General features: G+C 63.1%; 1 protein-coding gene across 2 annotated transcripts in view; it reads left to right on the top strand.

The window, feature by feature from the left end:
• The window catches only part of Tp73 (tumor protein p73), a 49,952-nt gene extending 27,279 nt beyond the window's left edge, over nt 1–22,673 (top strand). For both annotated transcript variants that reach the window (XM_005339216.4, XM_040287800.2), the window contains 11 exons: nt 3,077–3,319; nt 14,389–14,575; nt 14,977–15,092; nt 16,778–16,887; nt 17,273–17,415; nt 17,759–17,847; nt 18,480–18,604; nt 19,090–19,238; nt 19,887–20,025; nt 20,332–20,425; nt 21,661–22,673. In XM_005339216.4, coding sequence (XP_005339273.3) covers nt 3,077–3,319; nt 14,389–14,575; nt 14,977–15,092; nt 16,778–16,887; nt 17,273–17,415; nt 17,759–17,847; nt 18,480–18,604; nt 19,090–19,238; nt 19,887–20,025; nt 20,332–20,425; nt 21,661–21,990 — 1,725 coding nt within the window. In that variant the 3' untranslated portion in view covers nt 21,991–22,673. The remainder of the gene's footprint in view (nt 1–3,076; nt 3,320–14,388; nt 14,576–14,976; nt 15,093–16,777; nt 16,888–17,272; nt 17,416–17,758; nt 17,848–18,479; nt 18,605–19,089; nt 19,239–19,886; nt 20,026–20,331; nt 20,426–21,660) is intronic.
• Nucleotides 22,674–22,973: the final 300 nt, after the last annotated feature.

Below are 22,973 nucleotides of genomic sequence, written 5' to 3'. Positions count from 1 at the left end.
CCGCTGAGGCTGTGTGGACTGCAGTGGGCGGCGATGCTGATGGTCCGGGCTTGCTCAGGGCCAGAGGACATTTCCTCACATCTCGCGGCGCTCCTGCTGGCGGGCCTCCTGCTGGAAGGGCCCTGGTGCCTCCTGCAAACCGCTCAGGCGGAGATCCTATCAGTCCTCTCCTCTCGGTTCAGTGACTAATTCCCTGGCGCTGTCCTCAGATCATGAAAGAATGTGGGCAAGTTAAAATCCGAACCTCGTCGTCATGGGTCTGCACGGGCTCCTGGCCCGGCTGGCCTGGGGTGTCCTGCCATCAGGGATGGAGCAGGGACGAGGCACGGGAGCCCGCCCACACCCGCATCTAGACTCGCAGGGAGGCTGGGCTGGGTGCCCATTGCAAGGAGCTCCCACATGCAGGAGGGAGGAAGCCCTCCCTGCAGCTCTCACCTGGCCCAGCACCCTGCCAACCGGGAAGACCCTTCCAGAGGGCCACGCTGGGGTGGAAGAGGCCAGCTCCTGCCTGCACCAGGGTGAGCTGACCTTCGCCCACCAGGTGGAGGTATGCAGCCATCACCAGCTTGGCTCACCTCCACACCTCCACACCTCCACTCAGTCACTCATTCTTCACTCCACCAGCAAACCTCAGAGTGCAGACAGAGGGTGCAATCCTCCAGCGCCATCCGGTAGAGACAGCGGCTCTGTACTGGGCGCGCACACACTTTCCCCGTCTCTGATCCCTGAAGAGTGCAGCGTGATATCTATTTGCACAGCAATTTCGTTGTTAGCGTCACTCGTGTAGAGATGGTGGAAAGCCTCTAGGGCGGGCACAGGTTCTGAGCCATACTGGCCACCTGGCTTAGGGGCTTGAGCATGCACAGGAGACATTTGGAATCCATGGAGTCCTGGGCCCAGTCCCCACATGGGAAGATGACCACTAAATATGAGCCGTGGGTGCAACTCTGCAGTTACTAGTAGCCACACTCAAAAGGTGGATGCGATTTAATAATTTGTTTACCCAAACCAGGATGGTTCAGGGTGTGAATGTGGAGTGGCAGATGAGGCTGCTGCTTTCTGTGGCCCAGGCCTGGGCATCAGGGCGGGCTTGCACCTGCAGCTCAGCACGACTCATCCTGCCATTCCTCAGGCTGTGTCAGAAGGACCTTCTGGACAGCGTGGGTCCTCTTGGCTCCCAGTTCAATAAGGGATGCTCAAGCCACACCTTCCAGAGAACCAGAGTGAGATGGGAGAGGACCCCAGGAAGTGAGGGTCTTTCCAGCTGGTGTTGCCTCTGAGCCGTGGCCTCTGAGCTGAGGATGGGGTCAGTCAGCCTCAGTGGTGCTGGCGAGGTGGGCAGGGTCTGTCCCACAGGGAACGTTGTCCCATCAATAGAGGGTCCCCCAAGTCCATGGCCCAAGGCCCGTAGGCTGTTTCCATATGGTGGCAGGTTTGGCCAGACCCTGTACCACGACTTTCCCAGGAGAGCCCTGTGTGGCCGCCCGGAGGACAGGGTATGGATTCGACCCAATGGTTGGATGGCAGCTGGCCATCCTGGAGCTAGCGTACCCAAGGAAAGCCCCTACCTTGCTCTTGGTGTTGCTGAGAGCCATGACCTGCCCCTGCCCTCCTGGCCCCTCTCTCATCCTCCTGGACAATCTTCCACTGAGCCCTCCTTCTCCGGACTGCCCTCAGCTGCCCAGCCTGCCCCTGTGTTCAGGACTCTGGACAAAACCCAGGAGTGGCAGGGTCCCTGGGGGCCAAGGGCTCTTGTCACAGACTCACAGGACTTGTGGCCTCTGCGCAGGCTGTGCTGGAGGGACTTGGGGTCATTAAGCCCAGCCCCCCTTGGAAGAAGGTGGGCTGAGGTGCAGGAAGAGCTGAGCAGGCCCCCACCCTCCCCAGCCTTGCTGGGCACTCACAGGGGAGCACAGGACAGGCCCGCACCCACCCCGTGTCCAGGAACCTGTTTGTTTTCCAGTTTGGAGGAGGCAGGGTGGTGGGAGGGAGGACTTTGGTGGGTTCCAAGGGCTCTAGGAGGGGATGCCTGCTGGGTCCCCCTTCACTGTCCCCTGTCCTGTGTTCTCGGGCTCCCTGCCCGGGCGGCTGGATCTGCCCTCCAGGCCTCGGGCTCCCGCTCTGTAAAATGGGGACAAAGCAGTGCCCACAGGGCCTGTGGAGAGGACAGTACGACACCCTGGGCCGGGGAAGAGCCCTGCAGCCACTCCTGCAAGGACCTGGTCTGGCCCAGGGAGCCCTTCAGGGTCACCCTCCCCAATCTGCCTCCTGCGGGAAGCCTCTGGATCTGGAAAGGGCCTTCCTGGGCCGGGCCTCCAGGCGAGGCTCGCTCTGGACCCAAACACTGGGGACTCTGAAGCTGCTGGGGAGGCTGACCCCTCTGGGGGTCCCAGGGCCCCACCAGGCACAGTCCCTGTTCCTGGGAGAGTGGACCTGGGAGGAGCTGGGCTGCCAGGAGGCCCTGGGGGTGGGGCTGTCCACCCTGCCTGGAGGCTTCTTGGCCATTCTAATGGAGATGAGGCCAGCTACTTGAGGAAACCAGTGAAAGTGGCTATTGGGGACTCTGGGGACACAGGGAATGTTGGGCTCAGCCACTGACATGCAGCCCCCACCTGGGTGGCTGGATTCAGGGGCCACATCTGGTCCCCCAGAGCCTGGTGGCACCCCTGGCTCCAGAGGGTGCTCCAGTCCTGCCCGCCATGGCCTGGCTCACAGGGCTGCCCTGGGGAGAACAGCGGAGCATCAGGAGTGGGGAGCCCCGCACCCCATCAGCTCCAGGCTGCAAAGCCCCGATTCCTCCCGGGCGGCTGGGTGGATCCCCAGAATCCCTGGCACTCAGGGAGGCGATGGAGAGGGGCGGGCAAGGTGAATATGTCAGTTTATCCCAACACAAGTAGTGGCCTGTTGGGGTGGGGTGGGGGCCTGAGGAAATATTTGGGATGACTGGAGCCGGCTGGCCCTTTAAGGCTCCTGTAACAAGACACCTCCCTGATGGGACCGAGGACGGGCTGGGGCTTCCACCCGCAGCCCCGCCACCCGACAGAGTTTCTCCCTCCCTCCTCCCCCTTCCCGCCAGGCCCAGTTCAATTTGCTCAGCAGCACCATGGACCAGATGAGCAGCCGCCCGGCCCCAGCCAGCCCCTACACCCCGGAGCACGCGGCCAGCGTGCCCACCCACTCGCCCTACGCGCAGCCCAGCTCCACCTTTGACACCATGTCCCCGGCGCCCGTCATCCCCTCCAACACCGACTACCCTGGCCCCCACCACTTCGAGGTCACCTTCCAGCAGTCCAGCACAGCCAAGTCAGCCACCTGGACGGTGAGTGGCCCCTGCTCCCAGCGGCCTGGGGATGGGGAGGCCCTGTCGGGGCACCTCAGGAGGGCTGAGCAGCCGCTGTCCACACGGGTTCCTGGCCCAAGCCGGGAGGAGCATCGGGCGGGAGGCGGGTCTCTGGGCTGGGCAGTCCATGTGTGCCCACCCCTAGGACGCTGGCCAGAGCCAGCCAGCTTCCCCCAGGGCCCCAGAGGGGTAGGATGTGACCGGTCCAGGTGGGCCAGGGGCAGGAGCAACTGGCCAGCTTGCCTGTGCTCAGGTGGGGACCCTGCTTCGAGGGTCATCCGAGTCCACTGAGGCTACCTCCTCTGGGCAGCGTGGCCCTCTGCTGGTTGGGCCAAGGGCTCTGCCCTGTCAACTCTGGAATGTCATCTCCGAGCACCTGGAGGTTGGGGCAGGAACACGGTGCTGAGGGCTGGGGCCGGGGCCGTGCCCCTGGGGAGAATCTGGCTGGTGCCAACCCCGGGAGCCTCCTCCATTCACCGTGCTGCTAGCTGGCCTGTGCCGAGTGCTCTGAGCTCAGTGACCACAGGATGGAATCCGTTTTCATTCCCATTTTACAGCCAAGGAAGCCAAGGCCCGTGGAGCTGTTCAGATAGCGAGCGGGGCCCTGGGCGAGAGCCCAGTGACACCCGTGCCAGGGTTTCCAGCCACTGGAGCTGGAGGGCAGGGCAGAGCCCAGGTGGCCCCGCCAGGCTCTGCAGGCGGCTGGAGACACTGGTCTGGGGACTGGGCTCCAGCCAGGACCTCACACCGTTGCTTCTGGTTGTTGATAGCCATTGGCTCCCCAGCTGCTGGCCCATCACTGAGTGGAGGTTCCGCCCCAATCCTGGGGCTCTGAGGGGCCGGCCAATTGTGACACCCGTCCAGGGCCCCCCAGCCCCGTCCAGGCGGTTCCTGCAGAGCCCAGCCTCATGCCTGTTTCCCCATCTGTAAGTTACTTCTCCAATCTGAGCGTGAGCTCTGATGAGGTGGAAAGGACCGAGGGACGAGCAGGTTCCACCGCTGGTCTCCGTCACCGAGCCACCCCTGTGGTGACAGAGTCCCTCCTGCCTGGGGCCCCTGGATGAGGCTGTGCCTGCCCAAGGTCTCTCTGTTCTCTACTGCCCTAGTGGGAGGGAGGCTTGGCAGTCCAGCCAGGTGACCTGAAGCCAGGTGAAGACACCTAAGACACCTCCCCCCCACACACACACACATCCTGGCCCAGGAATCCCACTACTACCTGCTTCTGTGTCCAGCCTCCTCGCCCAGGTCATTCTCTCCTTCTGGGGGTGGGGGTGCCCATTCTCCTAAGTGACACTGTCACCAGAGTCTGAGCTTCTGGAGAAGGATCCCCTTGAGCCCTGGCTGGGTAGAGGCTCTGCCCCCTTCCTTCCCTTCGTTGGAGGATGCCGGTGGGGTCTTTGCAGTGCCCCGGGGCTCAGAGCACCTCACATGGTCTGAGCTGGTCCTCAGGGAGGAAGAGGAGCTGCCCACCTGCTGGCTGTCTCCCCCGACATGAGGCTCTGCCACTCCTGCCAGGGCTCAAGGGACATATGGTTTGGTCCTACTGTCCTGCCCTAAGTCTCCCCATGGGGTGGTCTGCTGGCCACTGAGGCAGCCCTGGTTGACCAGCCACATGGGTTGGGCAAGGTGCAGCCTCCACACTGGCCCCTACTTGGTGCCCAGCATCAGAGCCGCGCAGCGCCAGGGTGCTGTGCCTGCGCAGGGCCCTCCTCCTCCCTGTGCAGCTGGTGGAGGTGGGACCAACATTGATAATGAGATTTTTGGCACCTTGGCTCTCTGGGAGCAGACCCCTGAGAGCTTTTTCCCTTGCCCAGGGAGGGGCAGGCATCCACTGCTGTCAGTTCCTGGAGGTCCAGCTGTGTGGGCGCTGCCCAGACTTGCTGCCCTGGACTCAGCACCACGCGGTGCTCGGCCCCTGCCACGCTGCTGGCTGGTAACTGATAGATAATTCATATTTTTCTCAAGTACAATTCCGCGTTGACTGCTGCCCTCGTTCTTCTCCCAGATCAGCAAAAACACCCTCGCTAGCCCCCAGGTGACCACAGCTGTTAATGTCGTCCTTGGCCTCTATTGTGCTGGAGCTGCGATGGGCCTTCCCAGCTCTGGGGTCCACTGCCCCATCGGCTTCCCTCAGACCTGGGCTCTGCTACCGCACCCAGGGGTCTGGAGCCCTCCGCTCAGGGGCTTGCATGTCTGTGCCCATGTGCATGCATGTGCACACACAGACGCGGGCACCCCCACACGCTGGCCACACTGATGCACACGGGTACTCGGGAGCACACACATGTGCATACATCCATGGCACACACAGGCAGGCCTCAGGTTGCCATCCAGGGTTCCGACGACCCCTTGCCCCCCACCAGCAGGGAGGTCGAGCAGCTGGAGAAGGCTTAATGTTTGGCTACAAGGCTGTGGCCAGTGACAGGGACCAGTGACAGGCGAGGACAGCTTGGCTGGCAATCTCTGTAAGTGGGATGGGTAGAGCTGGGACACCTGCTGGTGTCCAGGTCCCCTCCCAGGTCTGCTTGTAACCTACTGCTGTGTCACCTCCCTGCCCCCCGTCCTCTGCCACAGGAGGAACAGGTACAGATAGGCTGGCTCTCGGGGCTTCTCAGCACAGGGCCTGGCGTCAGGAGCACCCTGCAAGGTCTGATGTTGTAGCCGTCCTGGCCAGTGCTTGTTCCATCTCAGGACCCATCTGGGATCCGGGGAGAGACACTGGGAAAGGCCACAGTTGTGAGCCAGTGGACACTCATGCTCAGTGGACAGTTGGACTGAGGGCTGGGCCAAGGTTGAGGGTAGTAGTCCCTCTTGCCCATTTTGTGACCTTCCGAGGACATGGGCAGTGTTCTTGGCCCTGTGGACACTCCTGCTCTAGGAACTACCCCTATTAGCTGGCAGTGTGTGGACAGCTGGCCCCAGGGGTCTCCTGAGCAGAGGAGGAACAGGTGTGATCTCCTCTACCCACTAGAGAAGCCCGACACAAGGGTCCCTGAATGCCACCCAGCTCAGCCCCTTCCTGCCTTGCCAGGGACGCAGACAAGCTTGGTGTTTGGGAGGGTGAGAGATGGGCTCTGTGGTCAGTCAAGAAGGCCCATGTGGGTGGAAGCCCTGGCCCCACAAGGCATCTGTGGGCACCGGGAGGCCAGACTTCATGGAATAGCTGACTGAGTGCTTAGAGGCAGCTGTGGGAGGCTGGTGGCGAGGGCATGCACAGGAAGGAGGCCACAGGTGGGAGCCCTCGGAGGGACATGGCCTGGACACGGCCCTGAGTAACCCCAGCTGCCCTCAGATTCAGTGTGTGTGTGTGTGGTCGGGTGGGGGCCAGCGGATCCATGTGGCGTGAGGGCCCCCGGCCCTGGGGGAGCTGTGGAGGGCGGGCGGGAAGCGCAGTGCCCTAGGAGGGATTTCTGGGGAGGACAAGGCTGAGTCAACACTAATGGATTTGGAGAAAACTTTCCAGCCCCTCGGAGGTTTGCAAGCCAGAGAAGAATAGCAGAGGTGTCCCAACACGATTGTGGTATCAATTGCGTTATCCTAAAAGTTTATGGAATGCATAAGTGGAATTAATACTTTTACTGGCACCAGGAGCAATTATGTGTATTTAAAGCCAAGGGAAGAGTTCTAACAGTGTTTATTGTGGAGATGAAACGTGGATTATTGGGGGAAACGAGAGCACTTAGGGGAGATGGCTGTGATTGCTCCTATTGTACAGCAGGGCTCTGCCCAGGGAGCACCCAGCAGTCGGCTCTAGCCCGGTCTCCTGGCTAGAGGTGGCTCATCTATTCTCTCTCTGTCCTCTTGACAGCCAGAGGACCCCTGGCCCTGGTCACAGAACTTGGTCTGAAGGCCATGAGGGAGGCTGGAAAAGTCAGGCTTGGAGGCCCTGGACTGGCTGCAGGCCGGACACCAGCAGGCTGGTCCCAGGAGCGGAGAGCCATCCCCAGCCAGAGGGGCCCCACCTCGAACCACTGGGCTCTTGTAGGGCCCCTGGGAAGACTGGCTCCTGCCCCGTGGGCTCGGGGATGTGGAGAAACAGGACCCAATTATTTGTTAGGAATAATGGTCCATTTTCAAAGACTTGTTTCCAAAGTGGTGGTCGCTGCATGGACCCGAGTTCTGTCTCATGGTGCTGACCACACCACTGCAGGGCCCCCGTGTGCTGGTCCCACAGCTGCAGGAGGCAGGCGCTTCTCTCTCACTTCACAAAGGAAGAACTCGGCCTCCCAGAGGTCAGGTCAGGGCAGGTCACCTTGACCCCAGCAGCCCAACCCTGAGAGCCTGTTCATGGGTTGCATGGACTGCTCACCTCGCTGGGCACACCCCAACCAGGGTCTTGTCCTGCAGTCTCACATGGCTCCAACTCTATGGGGGTGAGTCTGGGATGTGTCAGACCTCAGTGATCAAGGGTACAGAGGTGCTGACCCTCAGAGGTCTGCCTGCTTGGCCCTGGGGGAGCACAGACCATGCCCCATGAGCTCCTATTATTGCAGAGGTAGAGCCTACCCAAAGCCCAAGGAGCCAAGTTTTAAATCAGCAAATGGAAGGTCCTCTAGAATCTTTATCACTGGGATGCTCTGGGGCTGACCAGACTCCAAGGTGAGGAGTCAGGCCAGCCAGGCCTGTGGACAGTCCCTCCTTACCTCTCCTGGTGCTGTCCCGTGGGCCTGGCCCCGCCCACCTCACCCTAATCCCACCAGCCTGTTTTACAGGTGGGGAGGGCCCACCGCAGGGTTCTCCTGGACCTGGTGCTGAAGCCGGGATGGGGCCCGGCCGGCCCGGGCCTGGACTGTGTGGGGCTCGGGACGTGGAGGCCTTGCTGAGCAGGAGCTGGGGTCTCTCTCCCAGTCTGCTGCCTTCCTGCCCCTTCTGGGCCAGGGAGGGCTTTGGGGTTTCCTCAGGGCCCACTTGGTGGCTAAGTTCAAGTGTGTGGATGGGCAACACAAGAGTCCACTGGCCCTGGTCCTGGAGGCCCAGCCCCTGCCCTGGTAGAGGGCATTCTGGCCCTTTCCCAAGGGGTCAGGGGCAGGGGACCTGTAGCCAGTCCGCATGGGGGAACTGCCTCCACTGCAGATGGTGTGGCCGGCCGAGGCTGGTGGTCAGGGTTTGGATGGACCACGGAAGCCAAGAGCAGGATGGTGCGTTTAAGGGCAGAGAAGTCCCCTGGGAAGAGTTGCCAGAGCTGGGGGAAAAGCATGAGTCCAGAGGCCCTGGGGAGCCCCCTCAGGCCTGCAGCCCAGAGTCATGCCTGGTCACCTGCCCAGCTGTGCTGCCCACGGCCTGGGCCATACCTGCATCCCAGTCCTGTGCAGGGTGGGTCCAGCTGCAGACTCTTGAGGGGGATGAAGGAGGCCACCTCCACCGCTGGGACCTGGCTTTGGCATCAGAGTTAGATGCCAGAACTCTGTCCCCAAGGGGCTACACTCCATACGTATGAGGTTCAGGGAAAACTTAGATTTCAACCAACGGCAGTGTTAGAAACAGGCACGCCCATGGGCCCAGCACGCCTCCTGCCCTCCCCGGTCTCCGGCTGCCTCCAGCTAGTGTCCCAGGAAGCTGCAGGGCCCTAAGGGAAGGAGCTGTCCACCCATGACCCCTATCCAGACCAAGCCACTGCCCAGAAGGGCGGCGGCTGGAGGCTCTTGGATGTCCTGTGAGGAACAGGAAGTAGAAGGGAGCCAGCTGACCCCAGGGCTCCCTTCTACTTCCAGTGGGCAGGGCCAGGCCAGCTCAGAAGACTGGGACAGCTCCTGCCTCCCAGGTCAGGGTGGGGGCTAAGGAGTGTGGTCTTCCCTGTGGTGAGCAGGACAGACCACTGACCACCTCCCCGCTGAGCCTCTGCTGGGTAGTGCCGGGGCCTGGACCACAGCCCTGCTCTCTGGACTCTGGCCAGTATGTTTTCTCCATAAAGCCGGGGCCACAGGTCAGCCGGCCGGGGGCTGCTCGCTCCAGGGCACCCAGGGCAGGTGGGCATGGGCTCTCTGCTGGCCAAGTCAGAAGCCAAGTGGGTGGGCAGGGGCACCCGAGTTTGGACCCAGATGGGAGACAGAGGTGGGTGTGGCATTTTGGACACAGCCCCTGTTCATGTCCTCAGAACACTGCCCCGCTACCCCCTCCACCCAAGGTGTCCAGATGGGACTCTGGGTGGCAGCGTAGGACCAGGTGGAGTGCCCGCAGCCAGGTGAAGGCAGAGCTAGGGTGGTAGTACTCAGCCACACCTGAGGGATGGTCTCAGCAAATCTACCGACAGCCTCCACGGCAAGGACTCTAGCAAAGTAGAGGCCAGCGGTCCCTGCCGATCAGCTGCTGGGACCCCCACCCCACAGATGTCAAGAGAGACGCCCTCTGTAGCAGGACCAGGCCAGGCCCCCACCCCTCAGGGATGTAAGGCAGCTCAGAGCGTGTGTCACACCTGGAGCCACATCCTGCTTTGTCCCCTTCTGTGAGACACAGAACCCCACCCCTGTCAAGGGCAGCATGGCCGTCCAGTGTTCTGGGGGACACAGTCCCACAGGCTCTGTGCAGGCCCTCCGTGAGCCCTGGGGCTCTCCCCAGACCACAGACTGCTTGAGGCCAGTCTTGTGGTATCCGGATATCAGTTCCCAGGACCCGTCAAGCCTGGCAGGGCCAGGGGCCAGGGGCTGGAGCCTGGAGATCTTACAATGGAGAAGCTTCTAGGACTCCTGGGACCCCGAAAGGTGTGTGCTTTCCCCTCCCCCGCCCGCCAGGAAGCCATCAGGGCTGTGGCAGCAGGCACCGGCAGGGCAGCCTCCACTCACGGCCAGCTCTGCACCTGGAGGTCACATCAGGGGCCACAGGGCAAGGGCTCAGTCCCCAGGGCTGCCACCCTTTCAGCTGCCAGCCATCAGCTCAACTGTCACCCCCAGGCCTCAGGACTCAGGGAAGCCTGGTAGCCCATCCTGGTGTGCTGCGAAGGATGCAGGTGAAGAGATGCCCAGGCCAGGCGTGGGGAATGGATACGGAGCTTCCCTGTCCTGCCTGGGCACTGCCCTCCTGGACCTCCATGTGCTATATAGAAGTGGTCTAAACCCTGCCCCTTGGGGCCTTACGAAGTTCCATTCCTAGGCATGATTGGCTGGCCCTCCTTCACCCTCTTCCCTCCTGGGAGGTTGGCTGGAGCTTCAAGTTCCAATGCAGGATCCTTCCTTGGTCTTCCTTTGACCAGCCCCCATGCAGCTACGTGGTGGCCACCAGCTATCAGTCAATTCACCGTCATATAAAAAGACCCCGTCCCTTCAGAGCCGATGAAGACCAGATAAGCATTTCACAGTATTGTGAGCCATGCAGCCCTGGCCTGGGTGCTGACCACCTGGTCTGAGCTGGTGGCTTTTGGAGGCAAAACTGGTTGCTAAAACCATCTAGAGGCTGTGAGGGGTACAGTGGACCCAGGAGCCCTGTTAAGGGGCAGCAGAGCTGTTTGGTGTCCCCCCCCCCAAGGCTCTGTGCAGGCCCTCTGTGAGCACTGCCCCTGGCTCTCCCAACCACAAACCCTCTGCTCTCTTCTGGGCTGCTCCTGGGCTGCCTGTGGCCAGGCTTCTGTATTGGCCTCAAGTCCTGGCCAGGTGCCCATCAGGCCTTTACTCTGACGGGGGACCGAGCACCAGGCCTGCCCTAGGCCAGCACGTGCCTGCTTCCCTCCCTGCTCGTGCTAACTCAGGACAGAAGCCACATCTTCTGTCTGCAGCCGTGCCTGACATGGGAGCTGGGCAGGCCTGAGCCCAGTTATAGCACCCCAGGCTCCGCAGCCTCCCGGTCACTCTGTTGTCGTGCCATGTCAGATGTATCCACCGCAGGGGGCACCCTCAAGGTCTCCCAGGCCGCGGGAGTCCTCCATGTGGCTTCTGCTTGCTCTTTGGGGCCTGCCACCAGGTCATGGTGAGGCAGGTCGCCCAGATCCTAAGGGTATTCCAGCTCACCACAGGCCTGCCCCTCCCCAGGGGATAGTTTCTTGCCCCAGCTTCAGGGACTCGACTGGACAGTGATCAGGGCTGCACGTGCCTGCTTCCAGGTGTCCTTCCCACGCTCCCCAGCCAACAGCTCGGCAGCCTCTTCCATTGTGCACTTTGCCCAGTGGGGTGGCCTGCACCCTCCCTGGAGCCCCACTGTGAGGGCCTTCACTGCGTCCCACCTGGGAGGGACAGCCTGACCCCAGGTGTTCTGAAACAAGAGGTGGGCATCACGTACCCGCCAGGCTGGCCGCTCCCAGGGCAGGGCTAGCTCTCCTGTTCTGCCGGGGCTCCCTGACTGGGTTGGTGCCCCCTGCCATGCTCTTGGTCAGTCACTCTCTATGGGATGCAGATGTGCCATGACAGGTGTATCCAGAGGAGTCCAAGAGGCACCCACGGCTGCGATCACCCAGGAGAAAGGGTTCTCTAGGTCCAGGGGATCGGCCTGAGCCCTCCAGACTTCAAGTGATGCTCTGTGGGTCAGCCCCCAGAGCTGTTCCAGGGAGAGAGCGAGGGCCAGTGGCCTTGGCAGGGTGACCTTTGAAGGGGTCCAAGAGAGGAGAAAGATGTGCCTGTAAACACACTCACATACACACAAGGAAAGTAGATAAAAGTGGGCTGTAAAAAAAAATCATTTAAAAAAATAAAAGCCCCCACTGTAGGCCCCGTCTTCCAGAATCTGTTGTAACAGATTCACCCAAGCTGGTTAACGGTATTTGCGGTTTGCAAGATGGTACATGTCCTGGGAAAATGACAGACAAGTTATTATCACCTCTCCACTGTCCTCTTGCCTAAACCTGCCCATGCCAGGCACCCAGCTGCCGGGAGCGGGTGCGAGGAAATTAACAGCCCTGCGCCCGCCCACCCCCCACCTGCCCTCTCACCCGCCACCCCCACACCAGCCCTGCCAGGCCCAGGGCTCCCAGCCAGGCCGGGCCCACCTTGGACTGGGGTGGGGGAGGAGAGGAGAGGAGGGAGGGGTGCTGGGAGGGACAGGCCGCATTGGTGTTTGGGCAAACCATTTCCTGCAAGCCAGACAGAATACACGCATCCGAGCAGGCAAGTCTAGGCGGCTCCGTGTCAACAGTCGAAGATAAATAAGATTTTATCAGCTCCGAATCTGTTGAAACACATCCATCTAGCGGTTCTAGGGAAGGAGAAGGCAGCAGGGGCAGGGGAGGCAGAGAGGAAGCATCTCCTCGACCTCCCAGAGCAGGGCCACCACCTGTGGCCTCTCCTGCCCACTTTCCTCAGACTTCCACGCTGACCCCTCAAGTTCTGTCTGGGGACCTGGGGGGAGTGCTCAGGCCTCTCCGGGCTCAAGACATGGGTATTCCAGGGTCCTTCCTTCCCGTGGCCACCTGTCCCCACCTGATGCTCCCAGATGTGGGGAGGCCACAGGCATCCCTCCCTGAGGCTGCCGGGGAGGGCCAGGATGGGCACCTCTGCGTCCAGCCGGCCATGCGCAGTGGCAGGTGTATGTGCGCCAAAGTCCACATGAGCTCTGTGTTGGGGCGCCTCTGTGGGGGGCCAGGCCGACCAGGGTCCCTTAGAAGAGGAAGAAAGGGCCTTGACTGAGGGAAGCGGCCCCCTCACTCTCTGCCCTCCACAGCTGGATGGGGTCAGGAACTGCCCACCGGAGGCCACTGGGCACTCCAGCTGGAGCCCCGCTCCCGCCTCCGCCCGAGTACCAGGGACAGCTCCCGGCGCCCGGGCTCCTCCCCGGGGCGGGGCGTTCACCGCGCGCTCCTCTCCTGCTCCTGCAGGCCGCGCCCGAGGTGCGCAGCTGGGGCTGCGGGCCCGGCAAGTGCGCTCCCGGGCTCCGGAGGAACCGGCTGGTGGGGCTGGGGCAGGACCCCGGGGAAGGACAGGGGCTTTGAAGCCTCGCGCGCTTTTCAGACTCCACTGCTGGCTGGGCCGCGGGGCCGCGCGAGCCAGCTCGTCCCTGTCGGAACACGGCGGGAGCCCGGCGCGCCCCCACGGCCGGGCGTGTCGGGGCTGCCCAGGAATGCGGCGGCAGGGCCCTGTCACACCTCGCCCGGCCTCGCTCCTGCCTACCTTGGCCCAGGGCCTTGGTGGGCCTCATGCTCCATCTCAGGTCATGGTTGGGAGGAGGGTGACTCTGGACACTTGTGAATGGTGTGACTCCAGATTCCAAGTCATTTGGGAGTCATGCAGAGGGTATGGGATGGGGAAGAAATGGCCTCTGAGCCTGGCACCATTCCTGCTGACCCTGGGGTAGGAGGGTGTGTGGAATCTTGAGTAGTGCCAGGATCCAGAAGTGGGGGGGTCAGTCAGCCTGGAAACCAGTGGACACCCTCGGGGGGCCTCGGCAGGGCTGGCCGGTCAGGTGGGCAGATTGGGCCCCAGGGCAAGGATCCTGGAGGCCTCCTAGGGCGGCTGGATCAGGAAGGGTAGAGGGCATCCTTGCTGGGGCAGCATCCAGGTCGGCCCTGGAGGGACATCCGGCCTCCTCAGGTTCTAGGCTGGGGAAACTGGTGCTTTGTGGTTCGAGGAGCCCCATGGGGGCAGAGACCAATCCCAGCTCAGAACGATGACTCCGGCCAGAGAGGGGGCCAGGGTCACTGGGTGACGAGACCTCCACCGATCCAGGGAGTTCTCTGTCCAAGCTCCAGAGCGTCAGGGGCACATGGCCATCTGCCAACGCCGTGGGCACTGCCTTCTGGGTTTCGAACGAAGGACTCAGTACCACAAACCCACCTCCTCAGGCCTCCGCAGTCAGGCCCCTAAGGTTCATGCTGGGAAAAGCAGGCGCTGGGTGAGGCTCGGAGGACTCCCAGCCCCTCCCTGCCCCGCCCCGCTGCTCCCCCCTCTGGTCTCCACCATCCACCTTCACTAATGAGTGGAAGGGCGCCGGCCTCTCCAACCAGCGAGACCTGGGTGCAGATGGCCCACTGGCTCACACAGGCCCCTCTCCACACTTTGAAGGAAAGGCGGGTGGTCTGCGCCAGAGTGCAGGAGGACGGGGCTCCGGGGAGGAGGGCACTCCAGGTAGGGGACACAGCCAGAGCCAGGCCTGGAGCCGGGCTGCCGACCTCACCCCGTTGCCTCCCCCTCCAGTACTCCCCACTGCTGAAGAAGCTCTACTGCCAGATCGCCAAGACCTGCCCCATCCAGATCAAGGTGTCCACGCCTCCGCCTCCGGGCACAGCCGTGAGGGCCATGCCGGTTTACAAGAAGGCGGAGCACGTGACTGACATCGTGAAGCGCTGCCCCAACCATGAGCTTGGGAGGGATTTCAACGAAGGTGAGTCCCCGCCAGCTCCCAGACCACTGCAGCACCATGGCCAGCGGCCGGATGACCAGCCGAGAGATGCCGGGTCCAGGGAGTGGGGGCTTACCGGGTGGATGCAGCCACTCCTCCCGGGACCCCATTTCTCCCAGCTCTGCCTGGGGCTCCAGAGCAGGAGCAGGTGGTCTGGGATGGGTCTGCAGGTCCAGTGGCTGGGTGGAGTCCACATGGGGTGCCCTCCAGTGCTGGCCAACAGGGCTCAGCAGGGGCCACCCAGGGCTCAGCAGGATGGCTGAGGACAGAGCTTCTGGGCCAGGCACAGGGCTGGCAGCAGGCCTGAGTCCTGCCTGGGATGCCCAGGGGGCCAGGCCACAAGGCACCGGGCCCCTCTCTGAAGTGGTGTGCCCTCCCGGCAGGACAGTCTGCCCCGGCCAGCCACCTCATCCGCGTGGAGGGCAACAGCCTCTCACAGTATGTGGACGACCCCGTCACCGGCAGGCAGAGTGTCGTGGTGCCCTACGAGCCCCCGCAGGTAGGCCGGGGGCCAGATGGGGTCCCCCAGGTGGAGATTCTGGCTGGCCTCAGGGCTCAGGGGCCCCACGGAGTGCAGTTGTGTCACGAGGCCCTTCTCTGCCTGGCACCTGGCACTGGTTCTGACCACCTGCTGTGCACACTGGCGCTTCAGGCCAGGTCTGACGGGCGCTCTCTGGGTACGAGGGTCCCCAGCTCTGTCATGGGTGGGCAGGTGATCTCTGAGCCTCAGCCTGCCCTCCTGGAGTCTCTTCTTCCTGCCTGTTGGTCCCAGCATTGGTCTGGGCCTGGGCTGGACACCAGAGGGGCACAGTGGACGTTCCCAGGCACCTCAGACTCTGGATTGCCGGAGAGAGAACCAAACCAGCAAGCACTGGTGGGGTGCGGGCATCCAGGCTGGGGCTGGACGTGGCCCTAAGGCCAGACAGGGCATCAGGGGCAGGCGGCCGGAGGAGGAGAGGCTGAGGTAGGGCCTGACCTTTAAACTGAAAGTAGCAGAAGGTTCTGGGGACGGGGACGCCATTCTGGGTCTGACGTGGGGCTCAGTTGGTGGGAAAGGGTGGGGGTGGAGGGAGGCAGAGGGTTGAGGGGACCTAGAGGTGGTGGTGAGATGGGTGTCCCCGGGGAAGGCAGGTGACTGCCAGGCCCCATCCCTGTCCCTGGTTCTGAGACCAGCCCTCCAGGGCCCCACCGTGGTCCTCTGAGACCAGCCCTCCAGGGCCCCACCGTGGTCCTCTGAGACCAGCCCTTTCTGTGAGTGGCACAGCCCCAGGGCTGTGACCCAGCTGCAGCACTCCCTCCTCCCTCTCCCACTCCACCTGCCCAGGCCTGTCACCTGCCCAGGAAGTGGGCTCTCTCGCCCCCTGCTGGCTAGCATGTGCCAGCAGCTCTGTGAAAGCCTGAGTTTTCCCACACCAATGACAGTTTTGTGTCCTGACCCAAGGCGTTCATGAAAACTGCCCATTTTGTGGTCCCAGGATGCTCAGATCCTGGGTTCGTGTCTTGGGCCTGCCCCAGACTCCTCAAGAAATAGAGGTGCTCGGGGATGTCTACCCAGGATGACTGTGGTCCCCTCATCCTTAACAGTGCCTCACATCTCTGCCCCAGTGAGTCCACCGCATGCAACACACACCCACTCTCACACAGCCTCGGGGCTTGACCTCAGCCTGGGCCACTGATGGCCCAGGCAAAGGGACCACAGACCCTTGCTTCCTGAGAACAAAGACCAGAGACCAGGCCTGAGCCCTCTCAAAACCCAGAACCAGCACAGCACTCAGTGCTCAGTACACTGGATGTTTGGATAGATGCAGGGATGGGTAATGGGTGGGTGGGTAGATGAATGAGAAGGTGGGTGGATGGTGGATGGATGGATGGGTGGGTAGATGGTGGCTGGATGGGTGGGAGGGTGCATAGGTGGATGGATGGGCGGGTGGTTGGATAGATGGGTGGATAAGTGGAAAGATGAATAGATGATGGGTAAATAGGTGGATGGATGGATGGTGGATGGATGGGTGAGTGGGTGGGTGGAAGGGGTAAGTGGATGGATAGATCGACAGATGGACGGTGGATGATTGGATGGATGGATGATGACATGAGAACAACAGAGAAGCCCCCCACCCTGTGCCTATCCAGAGCCAGGGCCAGATGTGGTTGATGCCTGCCCTCCTCCTGCCTCCCCGCGTACAGGTGGGGACGGAGTTCACCACCATCCTGTACAACTTCATGTGCAACAGCAGCTGCGTGGGGGGCATGAATCGCCGGCCCATCCTCATCATCATCACCCTGGAGACCCGGGAGTGAGTCTGCCATGACGTGGTGGTGGAGGTGGAGCAGGGCTCAGGCCAGCACCGTGGGGCTTGGCACGGAGCCAGGATGGCAAGGCCAGCTGAGCGGGGCCAACCCCTGGGGGCCAGCTGGGAGAAGGGTCCGCAGGGCAGGCTGCTGGGAGGGAGGGACCTCCCCTGCCCCCAGGGCAGGAGCTGGGCCTTGGGAGGGAGACTGGGCAGGCTGACCTCAGAGCAGCCTGCAGCTCGGGCTGTGGTTCTTCCTGTGGGAACGCTGGACGCCCTGCCTTGGTGCTCGGCCCAGGAGGCCAGTCCTGTGGGGCCCACAGTGGGCGGGGAGAGGCAGGGCTAGGCTGGGTTGCTGCAGCTCATGGCCCTGGCTGTGTCCTCCTGACAGTGGACAGGTGCTGGGCCGCCGGTCCTTTGAGGGACGCATCTGTGCCTGTCCTGGCCGTGACCGCAAAGCCGACGAGGACCACTACCGTGAGCAGCAAGCCCTCAACGAGAGCACCACCAAGAGCGTGGCTGCTGGCAAGCGGGGTGAGCGGGCCCGGCAGTGGTGGGCGGCCACACTGAAGGGTGGAGCTGGACACGCGGGGAACTTGGGGGGACACACCAGCATCCCCTAGGCAGATCCAGGTCCTGAATGGCCCTGGGGCCCGGAGGCCTCCCTGGTCCCTGAGCCCCTGGCCAAGGCACCTCATAGGTCCAGGCCCACGTGGCACCCTGGGCTCAGCTCCTCTGGCCTGGCATCTGTCCAGGTTGGCTCCGATCGCGTGCTGCGTCCGTGGGAGGGCCAGCTTGCAGGGGAGTGGGGTGTCTCGAAACCTGGGCCTCCGCCCTGGGCCCTCCTGGCTCACCTGCCCTCCCTGCCTCCCTCTAGCGTTCAAGCAGAGTCCCCCTGCCATCCCCACCCTGGGCAGCAGTGTGAAGAAGAGGCGGCACGGGGACGAGGATGTATACTACATGCACGTGAGTGGGCGCCCCAGGGCCGCGGGGGGACCTGCCTAGCTCTGTCACCTGGGCAGCCCAGGCATCCCAGAGGCCACCAGTTGTCCCCCACCCTTAGATGAGCCTCCGTAGAAGGCAGGGCCTCAAAAGAGGAGGCTCCCAGGGAGAGTGAGGTGGGTCCGCCAGGTCAGTGGCTCTGAGCCAGGCTGACCCCGGGCACGCCCGTCCACCCGGTGGAAATTCGGCAGGCATCCCGTAATGCTCAATTCTGGCAGGTGGTGTGTGGCTTGGTGTCTAGGACAGTCGATTTGGGGCCACTTGGCTGATGAGTTGAGGCACCTCATGCCTCCACGGTCTCCCTCTTCCACAATGGAGCTGAGGGGTTTTAACTCTTCACAGGGAGCCTTTGTTGAAATCCCCCTTCCCCTGAGCAGGAAGGAGTGGCCGTGGTTCCCCTGGACAGGAGGCCTGGCCTGCCTCTCGGGTCATGGTCACTGGTCAGATCTGCTGCAGGGGAAGGGGAAAGGCCAGGGAACCCCAGGGAAGAAGACTCTGCTGCCAGCCGGTGTCCTCCTACGGCTGCGCTGCCCCCCAGGAGCCTGGGCGGGTGGGGCCCTGCGTACCCCTGGCAGAGCGTCTGCCTCTGTGCTCAGGTGCGCGGCCGGGAGAACTTTGAGATCCTGATGAAGGTGAAGGAGAGCCTGGAGCTGATGGAGCTGGTGCCGCAGCCGCTCGTGGACTCCTACCGGCAGCAGCAGCAGCAGCTCCTGCAGAGGCCGTGAGTGAGCTGGCCACCCACGGCTGCCCCTGCTCGGTGCCGGCCACCTGGCTGGGAAGGGGATGGCTCTGCCCAGCAGGGGAAGGGCAGGAGCACTGAGGTTTTCCTGGCCACTGGGGACCAGCAGTGGGGCCTGGCAGCTCAGGGCTCAGCTCAGGGTGGTCCTGTGGCCACCCTGGGACCCTGCCTCATGGCCTTCACACTGCTCTCCCTCCCAGGGGCCTTGTAAAGTTTGCTGAGTGGAAAGGCAGGGAGGGGGCAGTTGGGGTGACACCAGTGTCATGAGTCAGCTCCACCCACGACAGAGGTCCTGCTGGACAGCAGGGGAGGAGGCTGGGGGCTGGGCCTGGCTGCAGTGGGCAGGAGGCCAGTGAGGCTCAGTGGGTCGGGTCCCCTCTGCCTGCATGCAGTGGCACTCCTGGACATGCCTGGGCCGGGCGAGCTGCCCTGGCCTCCTGAAACGGGGTTCGTTGCTTTCCAAGCAGGAGCCCCCTGCAGTCTCCGTCCTATGGGCCCGTCCTCTCCCCCATGAGCAAGGTGCACGCCGGAGTCAGCAAGCTGCCCTCGGTCAACCAGCTGGTGGGTCAGCCTCCCCCGCACAGCTCAGCGGCTGGGCCCAACCTGGGGCCCATGGGTGAGTCCCTCGTGCACTGGAGGCCCCAAGTGGGTTGGGGAGACCCAATACTGGGTCTGGCTCGAGTCACTGTGGCCAAGCTGGTGGGAGGGCACGGGCCGCTCCTCCCCCAGTGGCTCTGGTGGGCAGCAGGGTCCACTGGCAATCCCAGGAGGGCAGAGACGGCATGGTTAGGAGCAGGCGGCTCACAGCCCTGCAGCACCTCTCAGCAGCTGAAGGGGCTCTTGGCCTCACAGAGCCTCAGTTTCCCCCCGAGGGAAATGGCATTAGAAGTGCCAGCCTCACTCGTTTTGAGGCTCAGCAGGGAGGGTTTTGGACCCGTCCTGGAAGGTCCCCATGTGGGCACAGCCAGCCATGTGTCTGAAGCTGGGGTGCCCCCAAGGGGTGTCCTGAGGCATCCAGACCCCAGCATTCGAGACCCTGGGACCTGTGGTGCTCTGGGGCCCGCTGCTGTCCCTCTGCCCTCTCATGGACTGAGCAGCTTGTACATAGGCCCTACCTCCTAGGGACAGGAGCCAGGGCCCAGGGCTCAGTCCTTGCTTAAGCCTCGGGGGGCGGTGGTCACTGAGCGCCACCCTGCCAGCCGTGATGCTGCCTCGGGAGCCTCCCTGCTCGGGGACACTGAGGCCCACCTGCCCTCCTGCCCAGGCCCTGGGGTGCTCAACAGCCACAGCCACACGGTGCCGGCCAACGGGGAGATGAACGGCGGCCACAGTTCCCAGCCCATGGTCTCGGGACCCCACTGCTCCCCACCACCGCCCTACCACGCCGACCCCAGCCTCGTCAGGTACGGAGTGTCTGCTGACCGGGGCTCCCACTGTCACCCTGTCAGCAGGGGGTGGTCCCTGCCCGCTGCCCGCCCCCTCCTGTGTTACTCCACAGCGTAACTGCACACGGTCCTTAGAAGGGAGAGCTCCAGGAACAGGGCTCCCGGCTGACGCCCCCAGGGTTGGGACTGTGGGTGTCCCCAGGGAGCCACAGCTTTGCCTGAGGCCCTGGCCACTGGGCTGAGCCTCCCTATGGGAGGCTGTTCCCACCTGCCAGGCCTCACCACAAGGTGCCCTGAGGCTCATGCTGCCATCGCCCCCCCCAGCTTTCTAACAGGATTGGGGTGCCCAAACTGCATCGAGTACTTCACCTCCCAAGGGCTGCAGAACATGTATCACCTCCAGAACCTGACCATCGAGGTGAGGCCTGGGCCCTCCCCCAGAGAGGGGTCAGGGCTGTCCCGGAGGGAACGGCCTTCCAGGGCTGGGGAGCGGGCAGCCTTTCCCTGGGTGGGCAGAGCCTCCCGCAGCGCTCACTTCCCTCTGGGGGCAGCTCCGGGAAGCTGCAGGCGAGCTCCACCGGGTGGGGAGGAGGCTGGTGGACTTGCAGTGGGGCCTCTGGGAGCTGGGCTTCAGGTTGCCTCTGGTCAGAGTCTTCTGGTGCCCTGAGTCAGGCTGCCTTTGATTTTAGGGGCTGGGCTGTTTCCAAGGCCTAAAGTGTCAATTCAGGAGTCAGAGGGGGTGGGTTCAGTTCAGAACCATGTACACTAAGACTCAGAGAAGGCCAGCAGCCAGCCCACAGCCACGCAGCTCATCCTGCATATGGCAGCCACACATTCTGGGTCCAGGGTTGGGGACCGGAAGGACCCCAGGCAGCTGTTTTGAGCAAGCAGCCATGCTGTCTCTGGTTTCAGTATGAACACTGGCAGGCTGGAGCCGGACTGGTCTGCAGTGGCTTAGGGTTGCCCTGACAGCTGGACAGGTCCATAGGACACAGCAGTCAGCCGGAGGGGCTGCAGCTCTGTGCCTCAGGCCCTCTGCCCTCTCTGCTCCTCGGCCAGCTGGCTCCCCCAGGTCAGAGGCCAGCTTTGAACCTGGCCCAGGGCCCCAGGCCAAAGGTGCAGATTTGACAGAGGGAGCTGGGTGAGAGCCTGGCCACTCGCTGAGGGTGGTCATGGCTGTGTCCACCTACTACCCTCCCCAGGCTATCCCCATGGCCCTCCTGGCCAGCTCAGAGGGCCCAGGTCAACTGAGCCTCACCAGCGCTGTTCATGAGCCTAGGGTGGGGAGCAGGGGTGGCGGGTGGCAGAAGCTCAGGGCTGATCCGGGATTAGCTGCTAGCTAATAGCACCGAGGGCTGCCCCAAGGCTGGGAGGCAGATCATCCACCCAGGCCCCATGTCTACCCTGACTGTGGCCAGGGGCCCCCTGGACATGGCCCCAGGAGGACCTCCACGCACTTCTCAGCAACCCTGCCAAGATGTGGTGGGGTCCAACACCAAACATGGGGTCCTGTGCTGCCCTCTTCTGGGCCCCTCCAGATGACAGTGCCCCTGGGCAGGGGCTTCCTGGAGGGTGGCGGTCTCTAGAAGGCCACCAGCTGGTCATGTGATCCTGCAGCTCTTCTCCTGCCCCTGGGGGGCGCCACTCTTGCAGGACCTCGGGGCCCTGAAGATCCCTGACCAGTACCGCATGACCATCTGGAGGGGGCTGCAGGACTTGAAGCAGGGCCATGACTGTGGGCAGCAGCTGCTGCGCTCCAGCGGCAACACCGCCACCATCTCCATCGGCGGCTCGGGGGAGCTGCAGCGGCAGCGGGTCATGGAGGCCGTGCATTTCCGCGTGCGCCACACCATCACCATCCCCAACCGCAGCGGCCCCGGAGTGGCCGGCCCCGATGAGTGGGCGGACTTCGGCTTCGACCTGCCCGACTGCAGGTCCCGCAAGCAGCCCATCAAGGAGGAGTTCACGGAGGAGAGCCACTGAGGGCCCGGCCTCCCCGGCGCCTGCCACGGTCGCGCTTGGCCTCAGTGGCAAGACCTCTGGGCTGTGCCCGGAGAAAAGGCAGGGACCTCCCACTGTGCACTGCTTCCCAGGGGACATCACTGGCCTTCTCCGGCCACTGGAGATGCCCGTCGAGCCTGAATCCCTGTGGGAAACTCTGGAGCTGCCTACCCGCAGGCTGGCCAGGTTGGGCGTAGGCTGGTGCTGGGCAGGCTGTCCCTGGCAGGAGGAGGCACACCAGCGTCTGTTCTTTGGGGACTCTGCCCTCTCCCAACCAAGCAAGGACTCTTCTGCTGATGTTCTGCCAAAAAGTATTCCTGGGGTCTTTTTGTTCTGGGTAGCAGTGAGCAGCGGGTGACTGCCCTGAGACACGGTCACCGGCAGGTTGAGTCCAAACTGTGGTGCCCAGGTGGGGCTGGGGACTCCTCTGCGGGACACACCCACTCGCAGTGACCGAAACCAGAGCTGGCTGGAACTGGAGAGGATGGCGGACGGGGGCATGGCCCCTCCTGGGAGGCCAGGAAGCTTCTGGCACCTGCCTCCAGCAGGCACCCCTAGGAGCACGCTGGCCGCCGTCACCTCTCTCGGTGACGGAGAGGAGAGGGATAGCACGTCGTGGGGACTACTGGAAACTGTCAACATTTGATAAAATGTGCTCTTTTGTACGCGGAGGGTCACTGTGGTGCAGTTTTGTCCTTGAGTTCTGCCCTGAGCCGTCCCTTCCGGGTTCTACCTGGCCCATCGGCTTCCCACATGTTGCCAACAAGCCCGGCTCAGAAGGGGACGAGCCGGGGGGGCGGTCACGTGTCCCCAGGATGGACAGCGGTGGAGGAGGGAAACCGAGCAGCAGGACGTCCTTCCCCGTCCTCTGTGCAGGTGTCACCTCAGGCCGAGGCCGGTGCTGCGCTGGTGACAGTTTCCTGTTCTCAGGGGATGGCACTGAGGCAGGCACTGGGGCCCGGCCT

The sequence above is a fragment of the Ictidomys tridecemlineatus genome, chromosome 11 (genome assembly GCF_052094955.1).
Source record: "Ictidomys tridecemlineatus isolate mIctTri1 chromosome 11, mIctTri1.hap1, whole genome shotgun sequence".
NCBI classification, from domain to species: Eukaryota; Metazoa; Chordata; class Mammalia; order Rodentia; family Sciuridae; genus Ictidomys; species Ictidomys tridecemlineatus.
The sequence above is the reverse complement of the archived record's forward strand: the minus strand, read 5'-3'. Positions and strand labels throughout refer to the sequence as shown.